This window comes from Nelumbo lutea, chromosome 3 (assembly GCF_056320005.1).
Source record: "Nelumbo lutea isolate HS-2025 chromosome 3, American lotus-T2T, whole genome shotgun sequence".
NCBI classification, from domain to species: domain Eukaryota; kingdom Viridiplantae; phylum Streptophyta; class Magnoliopsida; order Proteales; family Nelumbonaceae; genus Nelumbo; species Nelumbo lutea.
Window position 1 is genome coordinate 113209395 of NC_142686.1, and position 24801 is coordinate 113234195.

Consider the following 24801-nt stretch of genomic DNA (forward strand, 5'->3'; position numbering starts at 1 on the left):
AAGATTTTAGGGATGCACTGAATCTTGACTGTGGATCGATGCTAAATCCACGGGCAGGATACGGTTTATAGGGGGGGGGTTACTAATAAATTAAGAGGGGTTGCAATTTCAGATTTCTGAGGTGGATTACAGTCCATTTATCCCTTTTTTTTCATTTCATATATATATAAATTGATTAATTAATCAGTAATCTATTTAGCTTTCATCCATCTAACCATCTCTCATGTTTGTATTTATGTGTGTGCTGAGTTAGAAGTAGACCTATTTATGGGCCAGACTTTGGGCCTAACTTTCCACTATATTGGGTTCGGGCTTCAAGTTGGGCCCATTCAAATAAAGCCAGGTCCGAGCCTGGCCACGAATAGGTCTAGTTAGAAGTAATGAGGTATCACGCGCCATAATCGGCTGGACATTATCAAAGTAGAACTCTGGTGGTATTATCACATAATTTCATCTAATTCAAGTTGAAAGTAGGCCATATCAATGCACAATTTTTTTTTCTCAGCTAATTTATCAAAGGATTTGATTTCATTGTTTTAGCCTACATTCGGCCACAGTTAGGAGGACTAAATCCACTCTCAAAAGTGAGACACATCATGTATGAGATGTATGGGATGAATGACAATCCAGATTAAAACTTTTTTTTTTTTTTTATGAACATTGATAACTCTACCAAAAAGGGATGAAGTGAATGGACTTGAATGTTCATGATTAAGTCTTAGCATCAAAATCCATATTTACTTTAAAGCAGTGTTATCAAAACTTGATCGAATCAGATGATCGGACTGGAAAAACTAGGAACCGTTCACTTATTTCATCCCAAAATTGCTTTTGACCAAAAATTGTTGATTTGATTAACGAATCACTGGTCTAGGTGGTCGATCGTCAACCTCGACAACTATTTTTGGCTGTTTTTTTTTGTTTTTTTTTTATTTTTTAATTTTTTTGTTAGAATAGGCCATCCATTTGGACTAGATAGTTGGACCATTCAACCCAAAAACTGGACCCCAAAACGGTTCCCTATTTGGTCCAATTTTAAAAACCTTGCTTTGAAGACTCCACCGGTCCACATAATTCAAGTGGGCCATTAGGATAGTCATGGGTGGATTTTGTTTGCTTAAAAAGTTGAAACTTGGGTGACGTTGCTAACATTGAACTTGCCTCTTATCTTTGAAAAACTTGCTTTTCAGAGGTAATAGACGTTCGGGGTCATGTTTTAAAAATGGATTTGAATGCCACTTTTAGATCTTAAACTTTAAGACCCAGGCCTGGCACCAAACGTGATCAGATGCGTTTTAGACCTGGTTGAAAGTCTAAAATATCCTTGATATATTTAATAATAACAAATTACACCCTCATTTAAACTCGACTGAAGCCTATTCAATTTGTTGCCATCGAATGAGAAGGGAGACAACAATGGAGAACTCGAAGAAACCCAACAATGGAGATCTCATCGAAAAGAAAATCTCTCTCAAATCCCATTATTCCCTCTCTCTCTCTCTCTCTCTCTCTCTCTCCCCTCCAATCCCGACCACTGTCATCTCCGCCCCATTCGCTTCCTCTACATCTAATGTAAAATAGAAAACTGTTGCAAGTGATGTAAAGTTAATTATTAATTATTTTAATTTTAATTAATTATGAAATATTTTAATAGTTTTGAATATATTAATTTTCTAATTATTAACTAATTTTTTAATTATTTCATAGACTTTATTACTATTATTATTATTTTAATTCTTACTAATTTACTTTTAATTTATAAATTTATACATACTTAACAATTTTATTCTTATTTTAATGAATTATTTTTTATTGTTGTATAATTTTTATTAATTATTAAATATTTTAATAGTTTTAAAATATTAATTTGCTAATTATTAAATATTTTTATAATTTATTCATATTTTTAATAATATTTTTGAATTTAATAATTTATTTTTTTTATAAAATAATGCAAATTGAACTCAAAATTATCCAACAGTTTGTTTTAGGGGTAAAATAATAAAACCAGAAAATTTCAGATCCCAAAGGTTAAATCCAATACAAACAACCTTATCTATTCAATGCCTCTACAAAGTAGAAAATCATTATGCCTCAGACACTTAAAATATCTTTTTAACTTTCAAGATTTCAGATTTCAGATTTACCAAAACGCCAACTTAACAAACATTATGTATGTTCTTTTAAAATAGTGCACAGCGGATCTAGCATACGGGCGACCCATGTTTGACTCCTTACAGCAAAATATAATTTATATAAGAAATTTGAATGGAAATTAATGAGTTAATAGAAGTTAAACAGGATTTAATACAGGAATTTAAATAAGTTCAACTGATAACAGACTAGTGTAAAGGCCTAACACTCATGCCACATGTCAACCCACTAAAAACCAATAATATATGCCCTGTATGTGATGTATATATAATATTGGTATTTCGAATCTTGATTGCAGTTGCCACATACTTCAAGGCAAACCCAGATTTAATTGCATCCAAAAAGTGGTTTTCTAGTTTACCTAAGTATCGCAAACACCTATACAGGAACTTCTTCGTCACCCACCACATGTTTCCCCAACCATTCCCAGAGATTCAGAGAAAAGAAAGCTTTCACAAGAGACTAATGGTCACCCATCATCCCAAACACATATAAATGTTCATAGCACGCACAAGCTCTCCCCCAAACAGACCATCTGATTTAAAGGCTTTAAAAGCCTGCTCTAACACCTGAAAAGGGTAAAATTGGAGGCACCATGACAAGATTAGTGGGAAAACGTTTCTCAAGCAGGCTCCGTAAAATGCAGAAGTACGTTACAATGCCTTCAGATCTCCCGTTTCAAAGTCACATTGATGATCCCTATAGGTGACTTGGGTCGGTAGTGCTCATCTGTATCCACCTCTTCAATTTCCTGCATAACATATGTAGACAACATTAAAGCATTATTCACTAACCCGAATATATGCACACGTTGCAGTTTTAAAGCTAATTCAGTTTTTTTAATCAAAACCATGTAACAAAATATAAGTAATCAAAGTATGGTGTACCGATGGAATAAAGAAGAAAGAGGGAATACACAAATAATGGAGAAAAAAGAAAAGAGGAATACACAAATAGGACAATAAGGCTCTATTTGGTTTGAAGGAAAAGGTAGGGAAAGGTAATCTTGTAATGGTTTCCTTAACCTTACCTTCCTTTCCCTACTTTTTCCTTCAAACCAAACACAGCCTATGTAAAAGAAAATCTTTTCAGAATTTTTCCTCCAACTGAAATTTGTGTGCACTAAGTACTCTTTTTTTTATCAGCAAAAGTAGAATTTATCAAGTATATAGTTAAACCAGAGGCTACATTGCTGTGAATAAACTACCCACTTCCAACTGATTATCCAAATACAATTAGAACGCAAAACCCTGAACAAGCATTTCAATTTAGCCCAAAAATATTGACTGCCTATTTGTCCCTTGTTTAGCTAAAACATCTACCATGCATTTGCAGATCTTCTCAAGCATTTAAAAGTAGCATTTAATTCCCTTGTTAAGCATTCAATTTCCTGGATCTTGTGCCTGTAAATCCAAGGCATTTGGCTGTGAAATTTTGTACAGGAAATAACCACCCGGGAGTCCCCTTCCACTTACAGCATCTGCAACCCAAACTGTTTTGCAAATTTCAGCCCTTGAAGCAAAAGCCAATAGTTCTGCTTCAATGAATCTCCTGGCTCTACAGGACCCGGAACTTACCTTCTGAATCTCGAAGAACACCCCCTAAACCACAGCCTTTCCTTCACTTCCATCAAAGTTTAGTTTCACAACATTGGTTGTTGGTGGTCTCCATCCCATAATCACTCTCTCCTCTTGAGCCAAAATTGCCACTTCCACAACCGTAAAATATCATTAAAGGAGAAATCATGGAAGGTTTCCAAGGTTTTTACCCAATGTGCAACTTTTATCTTAATGATATCTATGATCTCCAATTCAGACCTGCTCTTTTCATTGAAAGTCCTCCCATTTCTCTTCCCAATTAGTCCAAACCAGTGTTGCTCTCACTGCTTTCCATAAAATTCTTCCTCACTTCTTTAGTTGTCTCGGAAAGTTTGGATCAAAGAAGCCCACCACATCTTTGGGAGGAGTCCGTCTGCATCCAAAAAGAGAACAAAAATGCTCCCAAGCACAACACACAAAAGTACAATGAATAAACAAATGGGAAATACATTCACTAGTAGCTTTGCAAAGGCAACAAAATGAGGGGAAAGACATTTGTTTGGCCTTCTTTTCTACAAGTCACAGGTATTTAACTTTCCAAAAAAGATTTCCCAACAAAGACTTTACTTTTTGTTGGAATCGGCATGCTCCAAATTTCTTTCATTGGGAGGTTTAAACCCAAGGTTGTAGGCTGTATTAGGTTATTGAAGACTGAAGCTCAGGTGAACATACCATCATTAATATTGTCCAAACTAAAATCCCAATACAAACTTTCTGAGAATTGAATTTTTGTTGGAATCGGCATGCTCCAAATTTCTGTTCTTTGGTCCAAGAATACTGAATCTAACTTGGCCAAAAGAAGTATGAGAGTCTCACATTCCATCTCCCTTAGACCCCTTCTGAAACTAAAATCCCAGTTCCACCCAAAAAAATTTTTTTTGAAGAGTAAATAAAAGAAAAAAGGTTACAGAGTAGGAGGTGACAAGAAGGCACCTCAGCAGTACAAAACAACAAAACACCAATACAAACAAGCAGAATACTGAATACAAATCTGCAGAACAAACAAAATCCACCAAGGCTGCCCCAAAACTGGACATCAACTCTATTCAAACTCTGAGGACACTGGAATCCAATCGGAGATGCAATGCCCAACCAAAGCCACCAGAACCTCAAAGGATTTAAAACAACACCTCCTGAAAAACCTCCGGTTCCAACCACTCTTCACTACACCATCCTTGAAAGCTCATCCTTCAGGTACATGTTGAATTGTTTCTCATAAAGAAACTGCCTTTCCTCTCTCTCATAACTTTGTCTTCTGTCCTGGCTTTTCAAACTGTTCTAAAGCCCTCCTTGCAAAATCTTCTCCTCCCACCCACCCAAAAAAAAAACCAACGATTTACCCCGTCACCTCCTTCTCAACCAAAGTATTAATTTCTAGACCACTTTTGCACACCCCCTCCGAAGCCCCTTGTACTCCTCTTCCCCCTACTCCAAACAGAGTCTTTTCTGTACTCCTCTCCTCCCTTCTCTGCGGTACCTGTGTCAAAGCCCCCTGTTTTCCTTTTCCTAATATACACAGTTCCCTTCTCACCTCCCCTACCCGCCTCTTGTATAGCCTTCTTCTTCCTACTACCTCACCCCTCAACACTTCTCTGGCATCTGCAGAATTCCACTGAGGTTGATCTCCTAACCATAGGTCTTCCTAAAACAATACCTCGTTCCCACATCCCACATCAAGTTCAATATGGCTGAGGAAGGAAGGATACACCTCATGAATTGCTTTCTAGGGAGATGGTGGTGATGCATTAGGAGCTACTTTTGCATCCCAGCTATTGTCTGATCGCCTGTGTATTCAATCATCCTGTGCCAAAACCATTTCCTTGATTTTCTTGGAGAGCTGCATTTTTCCAAACTAAGTTTCCCATATCCCAAGCCCCCCTTGTCCTTTGGTTTACACGCTTGTGCACATTTCACCAAATGATCTTTCTTTACATCTTCTAGTTCCCATAAGAAGTCCTCCATCATCTTCTCCAACTTTCTTGCTTTGATTAAAGTCAAGGTTTGGCAATTCTTGGCTTCTTCTATCTACTTTAGAGAAAATACCTTTGAGGTGATCCACAAAAACTTTGATCATCTCCCTTTCACTCCTGATTTCCTGCCCATTCACCTCTACCAAAGTAATAAAGTTTTTCCTTCTCCCATTTGCAAGAGAATGGAAAAAACATCTATTCCCATCCTCTTCTTGAAGCCATTTACATCTTGATTTTTGCCTCAATGATATTTTCCTTCTTTCAAATTTCCTCCAACTCTACCTTCAGCCTCGACCTTCTTCTCTTTCCTCCTCATTCAAAATTATTAGGACTTTTCCCCCAACTCTACCTTCATTCTTTCTTGGGCTTCTTCTAACCTTCCAAAATGAGACTTGTTCCAATCCTTGATTCTTTCTTTTAGATCCTTTAACTTTGTTGTAGTCCATCTGTGCCGATCCTTGATTCTTTCCTAGGCCACTTCTAACCTTCCAAAGTGAGACTTGTTCCAATCCTTGATTCTTTCTTTTGATCTATCTTTGAAGGTAGCATCCCATAGCCACATATTCTCAAACCGGAAAGGTGAAGGGCCACCTATCAAGTTTTCTTGTCTTAAGAAAATGGGCAGTGGTCTAAAGTTACCATAGGCAAAGCCCTTGCAGAATTTTCTCACAACCCTTCCCGATCTACTGAAAAGAGGAACCCGTTGAGCTTGGAGCAGGTTAGGTTGCTTGGAAATTTGACCAAGTGAATTCAGCTTGTAGTGGAGGTGGGTCTTTCAACTCGAAGGCAAGGTTTTAAAAACTGACCCGGAAACGGAACCATTCTGGCCACCGGTTTCCGGGTTAGTGGTTCGACCGTCTGAATCAAACGGTTCGGACGGTTTGAATATTTTAATAGTGATATGTCATCTTACCCATTCGATTGGAATATTAGGGTAAGATGCATATAAATATAAGAGAAAATAAAGATGGAATGAGAGGTACTTGAGAAGTTGTCAGCTGAAATGAGAGGTATTTGAGGAGAAGAAGAAGAAGAAGAAGAAGAAGGAAGAGGAGGAGGGCTTGAAGGCTGCAGCGGCAAGTCGGCAACGGCAACAGCGATGATGAAAAACTGGAGTAGATCTGAGATTTCTAAGTCTCAGATCTCAGTCCCTCTCTCGCAGATCTATCATCTAGAGTCTAAACTTCTCTCCCAGATCTCTAAATGTGAGATCTCTCTCAGTAGATCTCAGATCTCAGATCTGAGAGATCTTCTTCCCTTTTCATTTTGCTATGACAAGTTAATAAACCGCAAACCATTCTTCAGGTTGAATGGTTCAACGGTCAAACTGTCTGGGTCAATGGTTCGTTGACTAATTCAACAATTTTGACCAGACCCCTTTTTGGGGTAAAACGGAACCGGTTGCCTGAACAGTTTCCGGTCCGAACGGTCCGACCGTCCAGGTCAATGACAGTTCGAAAAACATTGCTCGAAGGTATCCACTAGAATGTTAAACTTTCTCATGCTTTGGGTAATTCTTTGGTTTGGATTAATAGTTTCCCTCAAAAATCTTATGACATTGAAATCTCCCCCCAAACACCAAGGTCCCTCCCATAAACCTCTTACTACACTTAACTTCTCCCAAAAGTGGTCCCTCACTCTGTATGGATTAGGGCCATAGAGATTGGTCAGCACCCACTCCTTCCCATCAGCTACCCTTCTTCACTTATTGAAACTGAGTAATTTCCTATGAGTTCTAAAAATTCCAACTCTACATTCTTCCAAATTGTAAGTATACGCCTTGGAGCTCCCCGAGATGGTGCAAAATCCCAACTTAGTCCTCTAGTTTCGCAAATACTTCTAATCCACCTTCTATCTTGTGCAGTCAATTTTGTCTCTTGAATAAAGAATACGTCTGGTTTCATTGATGAAGTTAAATAAAGAGTACAATATCACCACCCAAAGGATGGTTGGAAAAGCCAAAACAATATTAGCCTTACAAACAAGCCCAAAACAAAGCCTCCACATTAACTCATTGCTTAGCTTAAGTTTTAGCAATTCCATTTGTTGACCTTCTTGCCCTTCTAAACTGCACCCGAGCTCCCTTGCTAAGCTCAAAATTTCTCTAAGTGGTTGTCTTAGTGACCACGCTCCCTTGTTTCTAGCTTGCATTCACCCTATTACCAGCTTGGAGTCTCCTTCCACTTCTAAGTGTTGCATTTCCCCATTGTTTTTTCCAATCTCAGGCCTTGGAGTAAGGCCTTGACTTCTGCCCTTAAAGAGTCTCCCACCCCAATCGGGCCTGAGTATAGGGCCAACACTCTTCCTTTCTCATCTCTGAAGACACCCCTACTCCCGAAAGACTTGAATTACTTACGAAGCTTCCATCGAAATTCAATTTAACCCTAAGTTGTAGCCGTGGGGGCCAACCCTCTTGAACGGAGAAGAGGAATGGGATACAACTATAGTGCTCCGACTTCTAATTAAATCAGTCGAGGAAAGTACTTAAAAAGTTGCAAAGCTTTCACAGCAAAAGAACGTTCTCCCGTGCTTCCAGACATGGTGAACTCCACATATTCTTGTACAGTCAAAGGGAGATCGATTCTGTGAAAGATGGGATCAGTAAATGGAAACTCACTGATATTTCATCTTTGTGAGATCGTCAATAGTGTACCGAGGGTGTCTTTAGAATATACCGAATCAGTATAGCTATCCTTCTTCTGACACAGCAACGCAATTTCAATCAGTATCGAAAAGAAGTGGTACATAATTCCTTTTTTCCCTTTTTGTTGCTTGTCGATGCAGAACCATGTGCCATTCAATAGAAAATTCTCAAATTTTGTAGTGTAGGGTTTATTTTATTACTGGCTTCGGGCTAGAAACTGAGGATCTGGTAAAGTTTGAGTCCGATAAGTTGGGTTCTAATAATTTATGAAAGAGATTAGATTATCAATTATCATATTTCCACAATTCAATTAGATGCGCAATTCAATTAGATGCGAAATATAGAAACCCGCTTTTAACTTTTAATGGTTATAGAAAAGGTTTTTTTGTTCGAATCCTTTCATTTCAAAGAATTGGTTGGTCGTACAGTAACAAGTAACAACAAGTAACAAACAAGTAACAGTAGTAGATAGTATTCAATGAAAGAAACAGAACAAATAATATAATAATTGGAACAATCAATATTCGTGATGCACCCATTGTTGCATTAGATCCAAAGGTCCCTTCTTAACCTAGCTAGAAGGGTGGGACTCCATAATATAGAAAGACAGAATGTAAAACTTAAAAAGCTAATAGGAATTAATAGTCTTAGAATCGAGTTGGACCGAAATAAAAGTTTTTTTCTTCGAGCGACCGTACGATATTTTACTTTTTTCTTCTCATTCGAGATCTTATGTGCAATTAATGAACCTACTACTGAATCTAATGAATTAAAGTAAAAGATGTTATAAGATAAGGTCGTTGTTCGTTCCAAAATCGAATTTCTAACAATGTAGAATCTTGATGGTAATGCCCTCAACAAAGAATGGCTGCTCTTGTTTTTCTCCTCATTTACCCTACCCATTTTCTTTGGTCGTTGGAAGAAACTAGAGTAAAAAAGGTTCAGCACATATGAGGAGGGATTCCACCTACAACCAAAGAGAGAGGAAAACCAATCCCATAGGTAAAAAACAAAAGGATAGGGCAGGTTCCAAGTAATGCCATGGAACCGAAGGTTCCACGAGTAGACCCTAGAACCAACCCCAGAACCACCAAGGCCAGAACTGACCTTCATAGGGTAGGTTCCTGTTCCAAAACCTAGAACCGACCCCCATAGGGTAGGTTCCAGGTTCTACCAAGGAACCGAACTGAACCACCCATTCTCACCCCTATTAGCTTGCAACATTGGCAATTTCCTCAATTAAAGGGAATCTACAAAAAAAAAAAAAAAACCTTCGTCATACTTAAAGTGACCCTATGGTTGGGGTTCTTTGTTTCATTAACAAACCTAATGACATTAAAGTCACCTCTCAAGCACCACAGACCCTTCCACAAGCCCCATATAGCAACTAACTCTTCCCATAGCTCCTCCCTTTCCATATACGAATTTGGCCCATAAACATTTGTTAAAGCCCATTCTAGTCCATCATCTCTTCATCTTAATTTAATTGTAAATGTAAAGTTACCAATTAATTCTTTTGTATAGCCCAACTCCGTGTTTTTCTAGATTGTAAGAATTTCCCTCGAGACTTTCCAAGAGTGCAAAAGCCCAACTCAGTCCATCATCCGGTTTCTCATTCCATAGCACACTCCTTATTAGCCTTCTCTTTCTTATACTTCCTAAACCCCTCACATTCCAACTAATAAACTTCATTCTAAAATCTAGATATTGTCCCTTGTAATCTCCTTTTATCTAAATCTCTTTCCTTTTACAAATCTCCTTCTCATAAGTTATTTCAATCACCAATCTCTCTACTTCACTCTTCTTTTTCCTTTTTTTCTACATTCCCCCTTCCTTATCCCTTCTTGAATAAACTTTTACTTCTAGAGAATCCTCCAAGATACTATTTTCCTTCAGGTTCTCATTTCCTTCTTCCAGTACAGGAGCTTCCCTTCCCATAGGGATCACGAACCTACCTCCATCACAACACTTCTTCCAATAAGGTAGATAAATTGTTTATCACTAGATTGAGAATTATACCCTCGTCCTTGACCACCTTACTTTCCTCTCCTAAGATCCCTACCACAATCTATTTAGCACTAAAGTTTTTAGTACACAAGGGCAGTTGTCCTGTAGTTGGATTTGCAAACATAGGAGATATAGAAAATAAGGACTCCAAGTTAGCACTGGTAGAAAAAGGAACTTAAGAAAGAAGAGAAGAAACAAAGGACGAGGACTAGAATGGTTAGATTAGGCCCTTCTTGGTTGCCTTCAAGGTTAGAAAGCACCTTGAGTGCATCTTGTAACTATCCCTCTTTTGCTACCGCACTTAGATCAATGGCCAAATCTATGACCCTCTATTGTAACACCTGCTTCCTAGCTTTGGTTGAGAAGCAACTCTTTGTCCTTCATGGATTCAAAATTCACAGCTTCACATTCCATGGTTAGGATCTTCAACCCCAACTCCCTTTAACTCCAGAGTGTTGTTAGTCGAAACATCTGCAAATAACAATTTTGTTCCCAGACCCTTAACTTCCCATTTCTTACAACTCTTCATTGAATCAACTCTCCCTATATTGGACGCAGTGTTTTAAAAGTGCATGGCGCAAAAAAAGGCACAGGGGCCAATTTGCGCCCAAGGCCCAAGGTGCAAAGTGAGGCACACGCCTTTTTGAAGCAAGGCGCAAAAATACAAAAAAAAAGCTAAAAAAGTCATAAATTTCAAAAAAAAAGCCAAAAAACCAAAAAATATTAAACATAATATTAATAAAAAGTATAAACTTAAATTTTAAAATATTTTTTTAAAAATACCTATTATCTAAAATTAAAATACATAAGCATAACATGTAAAGCATATTCAAATGAGAATTTAAAAATAAAATCGAACATATAAAACATTTTCAAGCATCTAAAACCCACAATCTCTTTTTTTCCCCAATTGTATTACCTCAAGTAGCTAATGTAATGTAAAACATATTCCATTATTCTACAAGACACATTTGTGCCATGCCCCTCAAGGAAAGCCCAGACAAATCCATGTTGGGGTCTTAAATTCTTAGTTATCACACAAAAAATAATGGTTTTATAATTTTATTTGCTTTTTGAGAAGATATTTTATTAGGATGAATGTATGAATGAACATTAGCAAATAGGGGGTTTTTGGAGCCTAGGCGAGCACCTAATGTGCCTTGCGCCTCAGCCCAGGCATGTGCCTTTGAAAATTTAACGCTCCACCCTTGGACCCTGTATCACACCCCTCAAGGCAAGCCCAAACAAGTCCATGTTAGGGTCTAAATTCTTAGTTCTCACACAAAAATGTGCCTTGCTTGTGTGCCTAGGCACGCCTCTTAAATCACTGGTTGGAGGGTTGATTAACTTCCTCTTCCTCTTCAAAGTCAAAATCTTGTAAATCTTCCCAGTCCTTGTCGTCTTCCTTATCTTCATGAATACTTCTACAATACCTCGAGTTTGGCCTATTTGGGGTTGTAGAGTTCTTTGATTGCATTGCCCTCCAAACTAAGGAACGTCTCCACATTTCTCCAAAGGGTTGTATCTCTCTTTGCCTGAGGGTCAAAGCTTGTTGGACCAAACTTCTTCGAGAGGTCTATCATGAGGGCTTCTCCATTGAGCAAAGGGGACACTGATAGACCCCTATTATCATCTTCTAAAGCACTTAAGTGGGGTACATGCTCTCTTAAGTTGTCATGTGCTTTACAAGGCTCGGTTTTATTAAGTTAACATGTCCTGGTTCATCTCCTAATACAAAGGGCTTGACCCGACTTGGTTCACCGACTCCTCAAACTTCTCTTACTTCTTTCATTTCCTTTCCCGATGCAATATGGACACTACCACTACCTCTTACGAAAGATTAGAATTGGACCTTGTGGTTACCAATCAATGGTTCTCCTTGCTATACAAGTATGGTAGTCTGTAGGTTGCCTTCTTTAGCATTCTTTGGCAACAAGCCATTTGTCTTATCCACCCAACACCAAAGCATCATGTGTTCTTCCTAGAGCCATGTCATCACCTTCTTCCTCTGCTTCCTCCCAAAGTTCTGCCTCCATAGCCAAAAGAATCCTGACTTTGTACACCATACCTTTTACCTGAACTTCCACCATTCGGGGAACATTCTTTGGTTTTACTCACAATAGTTTGAGGGAAGTTGCACAAGGTTTGCTAGTATTAAGCTCTTCAAGCACTCCACCACATACAACTATCTGATTTTATCGAATGTCAAGTTTGCCCAGAGATGGAAAGGAAGTCCCACAACTTTCACTTGAGGATTCTCCCAAAGAGCAACTAGGTTTGAGCCAAGGCTCCAATACTGGACATTAATACAACCTTCCGTCGTTTGAATCTGCATCACATGGAAGTCATATGAAGGGAGCAGGAGCTCTAAGATTACCTTGCAGTTTTGAAAGGGGGTTAAGGATACATGGCCCTTAACATTCAACTTTCTCCTGATTCTTCTGGCAACTTCTTCCCAATCCTTTTTTTTTTGGCATCCAAGATCAATCTTTTTGCCCCAGACTTCCTCACATTTGTCCCTAGTAGAAGAGTTGTAAGTCTTCACCCTCCTCTATATCCTGTGCATTTCTTTTACTCACAACCATTTTCCCTCTTCCTTCATTTATTCCTTAATTTGTTTCTTCATAATCAGCACCATTGCATTAATAGTATCCATTTTTTCCCTCTAGTGAAAGCCCTATATTACTTCTAGGATTTTGCACCACTCCAATCTCTGTTTTCCCATTGGAAAGCAGACTATCTGTTTTCTATCATTCCCAAACCATTCAGTCAAAGTATAAATCACCCTTTCTTTCTGTTTCTTGTTTCAGTAGAAATATGTTGAATTAAAAAATATAAAAGAAAAGTATTTTCTTGAAGAGAGAAGGAGAAGAAGAGAAATTGGAAAGAAAAGAGAGTAATAATCTGGCCGCCCCCTTCACTTATTATATATACTAAAATAATAGAACAGTACAAAGATAACTATGCTCTTATAGGGCGGCAAAACATAAAACATCATATATAACACTCAAAAACATAATAAAATTTGGACAAACATAACTACTATGGTCCCCACCTCCTATCTAACAACTAACATAAAACATCTACTCAGAAAAACATCATAAAACTAATTAATCTTCAACACTCCCCCTCAAGTTGGGAGTAAATGTCACACATTCCCAGCTTGCGTAGATCATGCTCAAGCTTGTCCTTTGCCACCCCTTTAGTGAGAACATCAGCCAGTTGCAGCTCTGAAGAGACATAAGAAAAACAAACTTCTCTGGTTGTAACCCCTTCTCTTATTAAGTGTCTATCAACTTCAATGTGTTTTGTCCTATTGGGCAATATTGATTGCAACATGACTGTCATAGTATAACATCAAAGGTTCCTCTGCTTTCACCTCAATCTCACTCAAAAGAGATTTAACCCAAAGAAGTTCTGAGACACCATGAGCCATGGATCTATACTCAGCCTCTGCACTTGACCTTGCCACAACCGCTTGCTTCTTACTCTTCTAGGAGATCAAGTTCCACCTACAAAGGTACATACTCCTAATGTAGACCTCCTCTCATCTAAGCATCATGCCCAGTCTGCATCTGTATAGGATTTTAGCTTCAGATTCTCATGATTTGAGAAAAGAATGCCTCTGCCAGGGTGCTTTTTTAGATATGCAAGTATTCTCTCAATAGCTTCCCAGTGTTGAACCCGAGGTGCATGCATGTACTGCTCACAACATTGACATCATAAGAAATATCTGGTCGTGTCATACACAAATACAGCAGTCGGTCCACCATTCTTTGATATCTCCCCACATCCTTTACCAATTCACCTTCCACACCATTAATTCTATGATTTGGATCAATAGGAGTGTTTGTTGGTTTGGTCTCCAACTTCCCAGTCTCTTGTAGTAGGTCGAGTACATACTTTCTCTGTGAAATGAAGATCACATGGTTGGATCTTGCAGCTTCAATCCCTAAAAAGTATTTGAGCTCACCAAGATCTTTGATCTCAAATTCTTGCTACAATGATTTTTTGAGATCATCAATCTCCTCCAGATCATTTCCTGTAACCACTATATCATCCACATACACAATCAAAATTGACACCAGAGCATCTCTCCTCTTCACAAAGAGGGTGTGATCAGACTGTCTATGTATCCAAAACGGATGAGTGCCCCTCTAAACCTATCAAACCAAGCCCTAAGTGATTGTTTCAATCCATACAAAGATTTTCTTAGTCTGCACACCTTTCCTTTACCAATATTTTCATAAAAGCCTATTGGAATGTCCATATATACCTCCTCCTGTAAATCACCATTAAAGAAAGCATTTTTTACATCAAGCTGGAACAAGGGCCATGAATAGGTGGCTGCTAGAGATAAAAGGTTACGAACTGAACTCATCTTAGCTATTGGTGCAAAGGTTTCCAGATAATCAACACCATAGGTTTGATTATACCCTTTTGCTACCAACCTTGCCTTGTACCTCTCTATCTTGCCATCGGCCATATACTTCACTGTGAATACCCATCTACATCCGACTGTCTCCTTGTCTGGGGGGAGATCAACTATTTCCCAAGTTTGGTTTTTGATCAAAGAATCCATTTCATCTTGCATGGTTGTTTTCCACTCAAGTTTGGAGAGAGCATCGGTAACATTCCTAGGTATAGACACAGAATCCAGAGAAGAAAGAAAAGCACGGTAGGAGGGTGATAAGGCACTATAGGAAAGATGGTGTGAAATGCATTGGGTTGTACACTTTCTCTTCCCCTTACGAAGTGCAATGGGAAGATCAAGGTCAATGGGATAGCTGCAACAATGGTGTTAGGGACAGAAACATTATCATTAGAAAACATAATAGGCTCAGGCTCAGAGGAATACCTGAAACTATATTTGCCGAATCCGGAGTTTCAAAAGGACTGACAGAGAGTGGTGTGGGTTGAGGATGTGTGGAGTCAACCATCATTTGTCGGCGCTGATATTTCTGTGAGGCTGCCTGTAGTGGCTCAGGTAATGAAACTGGAGGTGCAAGTGCGGGCTGAACTGATGGAAGCACCACAGAAACAGGAAGAGGAACAGATTGTGAGTTCTCCTCAAAACTCTCCCCCTAAGGAAACCATTCAAGATGAAGAATGTGGATTCAAAGAAGGTAACATCCATAGTGATAAATCTGCTCCTCGACACTGGATCATAACAGCAATACCTCTTTTGGTTCTGAGCATACCCAAGAAAAGCACATTTCTTGGCCTTAGGATCCAATTTCTTGCAATGAGGGCCAAGAATGTGAACAAAAGAAACACAACCAAAAACCCTCAAAGGTATTTGAAATATCTCTCCATCTGGAAAAAGAAGGTTAAATGGCACCTTAAACCCCAAAGTCCGTGAAGGAACACAGTTAATCAAATGCATGGCTGTAAGAACTGCATCTCCCCAGAACTGCACGGTTAATCAAACCCCAAAGCCCGTGAAGGAACACGGTTAATCAAATGCATGACTGTGTTTGTTTTTCCTCTCAATAACTCCATTCTGTTGCGGTGTATATGCACAACTGCTCTGATGAACTACACCATGTTCTAAGAGATACGTGGTCAGGTTCTTCTCAAAGTACTCTCTGGCATTATATGATCTAAAAGCCTTAGTTCTCACTCCAAATTGTGTGAGAACCATCTGGTGGAACTATCGTACCAAGTTAAGAACCTCATCACGTTATCTCATCAAATATATCCAAGAATATCATGTATAATCATCCACAAACACGAGAAAGTAATGGAATCCTCTCATGGAAGGGATAATGATATGGCCCTCATACATCAATGTGAATAATATTAAAAGCAGTACTTCTTTTATTACTTGGTTTAAAAGACTGTTTACAATGCTTTCCTAACTAACAATTCTCACACTCCAAAGTAGATAATTGAACAGATTCAAGCTTTGGGAAAAGACATTTCAAAGAACTAAAAGAAAGATGTCCCAAGCGATTGTGCCAAAGAATAATCTGGTTCACTGACTCAGACCCACTACTACTATTGTTGCTAACATGATGGCCCTGATGTCTCGAAAAATCATCTAGAAGGTAGACTCCATTCACCTCATGACCACTCCCAATCATCTTCTTTGACTCCATATCCTACAAAACACAATTACCAGGAAGAAAGGTCACGGAACAATTGAAATTTTTTGTCAAAGAACTAACAGACAGTAGGTTGGTATGAAGTCTAGGGACATGTAAAACAAAAGACAGAGTTATGTCATTAGTCACTCTAACTGTCCCCTTCCAAGCAATGGGCATATGTGAACCATCTGCTGTAGAGACTCTGTCTCGAGTCTCTACCAGAGCACAACTTATAGGAACTAAAAATGGTAGGGGCATTAGTCATATGCTCAGATGCTCCTGAGTCTATAATCCAGGGAGGTCCCTCCTTACCTGAAGTGGATGCAAGATTTGTTGTTGCATATAAACTATCTGTATGTGCAAAGGAAGTGGTGTGGTTGACTCCTGCATTCTACTGTCCATCTAGAAGGCTAGAGTTAGGTGAACCTTTCTTACTCATAAGCTGTCCAAACCTCTCCAATTTTGTTCTCACTGTTACTACTGCAATGGATTCCTAATTAGTTTGGGAGAGAGGGGCTGAAGAGTCTCCTGTAGTGGCCACATTTGCATTTTCCTTCTTGTTTTTTATCCGAGTAGGCATAAGATTTGGATTAAGCTTCCAACAAGTGTCCCTGGTATGCTTAGGCTTCTTGCAATAATCACACACCAAGTCCTTCTTATCTTCCCTTCTAGTCTCACTACTCCCCCTGTCTCCATTTGGCTTAAGTTTTGTTGTACCAACCATAGCCGGTTGGTCAATTCCAAGTTGTCTCAGCATTATATTCATCCTACTCTCCTCTCCAGAGACACATAGGCCTGAGAGAGTGTTACACCCTCCCTAGAAAGAACATACTGCCTAGCACTGTCAAATTCAGGGTTCAACCCTGTCAAGAACTCAAAAACTCTATTCCTCTTTACCAGTCTGTGATAAGTTGTTACATTATTTACACTTTCCCATACCACAGTTTCTAAGTGATCCATTTCCTGCCATAGGGTTTTCAGCATAGAGAAATACACAGCAAGAGGTTTTTCTCCCTGTTTCATACTTATCACATGATTTCTTAACTGATAGGCTCTGGCTTCATTTTGCTTCTGAGAGTAGGTTTCAATCAATCCATCCCAAATCTCCTTAGCAGTATTAGCTAATAGGAAATTTTTTACAATATGAGGTAACATAGAATTACATAGCTAGGACATTACCATGTAATTCTCCTGCACCCATCGGGAAGAATCTGTATTAAGTTTCTTCTCCTCCCCAGTGAGATACCCTAATTTTCAGCGGGCACCAATAGCCATCTTAGCTGATTGTGCCCATTCCAAATAATTTGTACCATCAAGTTTTAATGTAGTAATGATCTCAAACCCAAAAATATCACTACTACCTCCAACACCCAGTCCCACAGTACCAATAGATTTCATCTCGGTATTCCAACTCTCCATCTTACTTCAAACAATTCAACAGTAAGAAAAAAAAAAGATTGGAGACCTTCGAAAAATAATTTAATATCACACACAGAAACCAACCCTTCCGCAAGAAGAAAACCCTAGCTAGAGGGAAATCTCTCTCCTCCCCACGCCTACAACAGAGAAAAAAGTGAATCGATCACTCAGGGAGGCCCAGAAAATTCCAGAAACCAAACCGCCCTCTTCAAAAAATCAAACGAAAACTAACAATACCTGAGCGCCCAAGATCAGGTGAAAAACAAAGAGTCCAACTTTTCTAGGACTCTTCCTCGTACTCCAGTTCTTCCTGATTTTGATGCCGAATAATAGATCACCTTCCTAATGACTACATCCCACCAAAAACTCCAAGAACTGGGCAATCTATAGCAGATCGATCAGCCCTTTACTACTTCATGCAGTCGGTTTATCTAGGGCTGCATGAGAATGCTTCAAGAAACCCTAGCCGATGCTCTGATACCAAGTAGAAATCTGCTGAATTAAAAAATATAAAAGAAAAGTAGTTTCTTGAAGAGAGAAGGAGAAAAAGAGAAGAAGAGAAGTTGGAAAGAAAAGAGAGCAATAATCTGGCCGCCCCCTTCCCTTATTATTTATACTAAAATAATAGAACAGTACAAAGACAACTATGCCCTTATAGGGCAGCAAAACATAAAACAACATATATAACACTCAAAACTTTAATAAAATTTGGACTCACATAACTCCTGTGGTCTCCACCTCCTATCTAACAACTAACATAAAACATCTACTCAGAAAAACATGATAAAACTAATTAATCTTCAACATTTTCCACTTCAAAATATTTTCCATAACTCTTTAGACTCCTCCTCCACTCTTGTACTTCAACCAACTTGCAGCCCCTACCAAGAAACACTTGAACCACTATAGGTCTCCTTCTACCAAAAAAAAAAAAAAAACTGTAACCTTTTTCCCTTCTTGCAGCTTTAGTGCCTCCGAACCTCTTGGTCTTATTTCTTCAGCAATTATGTCCTCCGCTAGGTACTCTTTATATTCAACTTCTACCCAATTACTCCTAAAATGGCCTTTCAGACATGCAATAGAATTATTTTGATTGTTATTATTGTTTACGAGAAATTCACCAAAAGTTTAGTTCTTTCTGTTTTTATTTTCCTTCACATTTCTACTTTTTTATGAAAGCTAGAAATATCATTTCTTTTTTATATTTTTATTTAATTAACCATTTAGCTATTTTGGTTTTGGACAGCATATAATTATAAAAAGCAAAGCTTCATTACTAATAACAGGGAGAAAGAATATAAATAAGCATTCCTTTTATTTTTATTCATAATAAATAAAATTCCCAACATAAAAGATGGGATTTATGCTAGATTTAAGATTTGGTAGGCATCAGCTTCAGAAATATGGAAAATTAGTGCAAAGAGCTTGTTGCACTTTCTTTTGTTGGCATAGAAAATTGAAATTGTCATTTTTTAGGTAATTTTCACAAGGAAAAAACAGAGAAAGAGAAGTTACTTTGTACCTGAACAACATCTTCTCCCTTGATGACCCGTCCAAACACAATGAGCTTATCATTTAGATCTGTGATGGGTGCAGTTGTGATAAAAAGCTCAAACCCTTTGCCATCATATTTACCTTTTGAAGTTCCAAGCATAAATGCTTCATGCTTTAGACTGGATGTTTAAAAGTACAAAGTACACCTGTCAGAACTTTGAAAAATAAAAGTGACCTTCAGAAAAATATAAAGTGGTTCATAAAAACCTTGTAGCAAGTTGGCTACTAGATTTTCCTTTCATTGTCCAATCTTCTGCAGCCCCTAGTCTTTGGAAGTCTCCACCTTGAATCACATAGTTTTTTATCACACGATGAAAAGGCATGCCTTTGAAGTGCCCCTTTTGGCTGCAAAAAAAAAGTCAGTTTATCAAATTATATGCAAATATGAAAAGAGAGCCACATATAGAACAAAGAGTAGAATTTTCATCGATATGACAGAATTGATGGAAGAGATTAGGACCATTAGGTTATTCCCCCTTCCAACATTTCAGGACCACAAAGATAATGAAAACCTTTTGTTATTTCTACCATCTTGCTTTCAACTCTAGCATCCCAAATTATCACTAGTTCCTCAAAGATTTTAAATTCGCCCTTCCTTGTTAGTTCCCTGATCCTCCGCATCCCCCACGTTTACCCCTCTATTATGAGCCTCATTCTCCTCCCATTGATCTTTTGCAGTGGGTCTTATCCTATACTTCAACTGTACACTATATGATTAGAATTTTGAAACACAACTCCTATCTCCTTGGTTTCTATTTTGCTTTCTATATTTACAAGACTCACATTTGAGTACCTTGATTTTATAGCTCAGGAATCAGGAATCTCTTCATAAATTTTGAATCTCATCTTCCGACTCCTCAATTTCTTTGTCAATCTTTAAATTTACATGAAGCTCTGAATAGAGCACCTGCTGCACTGTGCTCTCTGCATCCTTCTCGAGCTGACTATGAGAAATAACCCCCACTCCTAGCTGATGATACTGAAGTTTCTTTGCTGTCAATATATTCTCTTTTCCTTTTACCATAACCAACCTTAGATTCTGGATGTCACATGATCACAGATCACCTCATCCCTGATAACAACCACCTTGGCAGCAACCATCGTTTGCTGGAACAAATGACCTATCTCCTAACACTTTTCTTTGACAGGTATTTGGTCACTACCCTCCCTAGTTATCTTTTTTTTTTTTTTTTGATCCATAACAGTAGATTTCATTAACAGATTAGAAGGAATTACATGCCAGACCAGCAATGTCTGGCCCCAAGAGTGTATGTGTTTTTTTATTAATAATTGCAACTTGCATTGATTAAAGAAGAGAAAGTACAAGTACAATTGGAGACAAAACCACTTATCTCCAAAACCAAAGAAAATTACAACTGATCCCAAAATGGTTTATTTCTCCTAACTACTTGTTTTGCCAAAACATCAGCCATGCTGTTAGCCATCCTTTGGACCCATTGATCATTGTCATTGAATCATCCTTTGGACCCATCTAGCTGAAGTCTCTAGAGCTATTTTCAGATTTCTCGGTGGATGACTTGTATAGGAAGTGGTTGGAAATGGCTAACTCATCTTCTTCAAAACTTTGGGTTTGTATGTCTTGGACACCACTAACTGGGAGGGGTACATAAAGCTAAACTTTGACGGCTATGTATACTAAAAACCACTTTGTGCCACAACTTTTCTATTTCCATTGGAAATATCCACAACCACTTCCACAGAAGTGCAGCATTCCTCAACTCAATGTTTCTCATACCCAAATCACCTTGAGATTTGATTTTGCATACCACCTTCCATTTAAGCAAATGATCCTTTTTCATCTCTCCTGGTTCCCATAGAAAGTCCCTTCACTCCCCCTCAAACTGGTACATCGGTGAGATTCTTCACACTCCCCCTCAAACTTGGGGTATATGATATATTTATAGAGTGCCTAATTCGGGTCCAGGAAGACCTCTCTTGCTGAAATCTCAGAACAGAAAGCAAGGATTAGGGTCGATCAGAACAGCCCTATCTTCAGACAAAGCACCCAGAAGAGTAGAAAGATGAGACAACATTCAACTTGTTGATGAGAATAATACTGATGATGATGATTGATTGATATATCTTGATAGATAGTAACTATAATTTTTTTAGGGTAACCAAATAAGATATTGGGTTGCCCCAAAGTTGCCTTTTTTGTTGAACCTTGGAAATGAAGACATAAACATGACGCCATGTAAAGCTCATATTTATATAATTATATGAACATATCAAATAGCAACAAAATCAAAGATATGGTTTTTTTATTGCTTAAAATTGAAGTTGAACTTGATCATACACATGCATCTGCTGAATTATGATTCAAGAAAGTGGTGTAATTGCCAAACTCACTACCCATCTACTACTTACCTATTTATATTATGGTTGTAGGCTGAAAATTAGTACAGTAATTTTTTCCAATTCTTGAGGGGTTAAGGTATTTTTATAGTTTTTTGACAATTTTCAAAAAAATCTGAAACTACTTTTTGATATGGTGCCAAAGAGCGTTGGTAATAAGAACTAACTCTGCTACATTAAAGAAGGGATAGTTTTTTATATGATGCCAAAGAACAATGAACAGAGTGCAGAATGTAGTGCTTCTAATGTGGATGAAAGTGGTTTCTAATGAACCGTGAATAGATGCCCAATGCATAGTATTTCCACATATAAAAATTGCACTCTAGTAGTTTTAAGTAGACAATGGATCCACAAGACTCAAGAAAAGCACAATTCCTGCAATACACCTATTATGTATGTTTGGACATGACCGTCCTACATGAAGGTTTCAGAGGAAGCATGTCCTTGTAAATTCCTCACTGTGAGATCTATTTGGTAATTCTCTAGCAACTCCTCATGAGTTAGATGCATAATTTAATCATAGTTTTCAAGGTGCAAGGGCAAGCCTAGGTGACATGGGGATGCCTTGTTGCCCAGTCACCTGGGCAGGCACCTAGGTATTTACTAGGCGATGGGCTTTTTAAAGTAAAAAATTATATATCCTAGGGTAGTTCCCTAGGTTTCGTAGCAACTAGCAACCATATTTCCTTAATAGTTATTCATAATTTTCATAAGCAAAAACTTCATGTTAAAGTATAGAAAACCAAAGTATTCGTGAGAGGAAAAAAAAGAAAGAAAAGTAAGTTCAGAAAATAAAGGGGCTGAACCCCTATTTTTGTTATAGAGAAACAAGAAAAGAAAAAGGTAGAAGAAGAAGAAAATGTGTTGATTAGACAAAATTTCAAGTTCTTCCTTACTTATTGGTTCAGGTTTTGAAGTCTTTAAGGATTCAAGAGAGCATTTAGCAATGTGTGTACATTAAACCCTAACATAAAAGAAAATAATAAAAAGAAACAAGTATATAAACACATAAAGTGAATATTTTAGTTTAATAATGTCTTTTATAATTATAATTTCAAAAAATTAAGAACATAAAACCATTTCATAACACCATGTTAAAATCTGCTTCTAAGTTTCTATAGTTTTCTCTGTTCTGTTAACTACCAAGAAAAGAGTTTGGTGTTCCTGCAGTGTCTCTATCAAAAATCATAATAATTATAGGTAATAAAAGATCCATGGCAAGTGTTAAAATCACCTCTTGGTGAAAATCACAAATCCATTTGTCTCAATGAAATAAAGCTGTGTTTGGGGGTGCTTCTATGGCTTATTGCATCCAGGAAGCTAAAAGCACTCAAAAAATGCATTTGATAAAAAAGCCACAAATGGACTTATTGGGTCTGAAAAAGCAATAGAAGCCTGTTTCAAAGAAGGGGAAAAAAATATGGCTTCTGCATTACTTGGAAGTGGGTTTTATAAAGACAAAGCTGATTGATAGAATGCAAAGTGATTCTCGAATCAGCACTTTTAGGAAGCACTTCTTGGAAAGCCCGTTTTAGGAGGTAAAGCAACCCTTACCCCCCCCCCCAAAAAAAAATAAATAAATAAATAATGCAGCCTAAATGCAATGGAATGTTTTACATGTGTTGTTTACTAGTTCAGCTAAACTCATATCAGTGCAAACTTTGGAATACTATCAAGGCATACCTACATTATCAAGGAGTAGTCAAAAGTTTTTGAAACCTGAAATAACTAGCAAGTGATGGATGCATAAGTATAGTGACAAATTCCAAATACTCACCATAAGTCAAGGAATTTATCCACAATCTCAGGAGAACCTTCATTGTTTAGCTCCACTGTTATCAAGCCTTTTGAGGTGTTTAGGATCTAATGCAAATAAGGCAGTCTGATAAAAAATGTAAACAACGAGGCATATAGGCATAATGATGTTGATAGATGTAGAAACAAACAAAAAATCAACATAAATAAAAAATTAAAACAAGGAACAAGAGCAAAAACTCACTAACTTTTGATATGATCAACATCTATCTTTTCAACAACCAAGTTAATGCTCTTTGTTGGGAAGTGTTCTATGGGAAGGTAAAACACCTTGGGACAATTTGATAAAGCAAAGATCCTCTCTGTGTTTATCCCCTTGTGCATTCTTTCCAAATCTAGTGGAGAGAATTTTTTTTATTTCTAAAATGTAATTAATAAGACTTGAACCCATGACCTCTTGTTTTTATATATTGCTTAATTACCACTATCCCACCTCTTTACTTGTATGGAGAGGATTGTTGTCACTTGTGTATTTCTTGTTCTTCTACTGCAAAATTGTGGGATTTGTTCTTCTCTTGTTTGGGTGCAGGTGGACTCTCCCTTCATAGATCTAGTTTTTATTTGGCCCATCCACCTTTGTTATCACTTACATATTTCTTTTCTTTGATTTGGTCCATTTGGGAAGAGAGAAATGCAAGAATTTCTCAGGAGAATGAGAGAAGTACACAAGAAATCAAGGTGTGTGATGACCAGGGTGATACACCGGTTAAAAACCGTGAACTGTTTTCACCAGTTTTCCTTTGACGAGGGTGGTGGACAATAGCAGTTCTCAGAAGGATAGAACAGACCTAGCTTGGACACCACCTCCAAAAGAGTACTTAAAGTTGAATTTTAATGGAAGTAGTCAAGGAAATCCAAGATGGTCTGGTGTAGGAGGGGTGGCAAGAGAGAAGGATGGGAATATTTTGGCACTTTACTCAGGCCTGATGGGGGAAGGAGACTCTATTAGGGCTGAACTGCTTGCTGCAAAACAAGGAATCCAGATTGCTCACAAGCTTAGTTTGGTAAATTTAATAATAGAAGGAGATTCTAAGGTAGTCATGCTGTCGTGGGATGGCTGTAAAATCCAGATTCTGTCCTTTGGTGTTATAGAGATGAAATCAAGAAATTTCAATGGTATACAAGGAGTATGAATGTAAGAGTACACTGAGTTAAGAGATCAGAAAATTCTTTGG

General features: G+C 37.9%; 1 protein-coding gene across 4 annotated transcripts in view; it reads right to left on the reverse strand.

The window, feature by feature from the left end:
• Positions 1-2225: 2225 nt before the first annotated feature.
• LOC148867734 (peptidyl-prolyl cis-trans isomerase CYP21-4-like) overlaps positions 2226-24801 on the reverse strand; it is a 36467-nt gene continuing 13891 nt past the window's right edge. For all 4 annotated transcript variants that reach the window (XM_088976941.1, XM_088976942.1, XM_088976943.1 and 1 more), the window contains 4 exons: positions 23589-23674; positions 19643-19780; positions 19404-19554; positions 2226-2905 (listed from right to left, as the gene is read on the reverse strand). In XM_088976941.1, the coding sequence (XP_088833067.1) occupies positions 2819-2905; positions 19404-19554; positions 19643-19780; positions 23589-23674 (462 nt within the window). In that variant the 3' untranslated portion in view covers positions 2226-2818. The remainder of the gene's footprint in view (positions 2906-19403; positions 19555-19642; positions 19781-23588; positions 23675-24801) is intronic.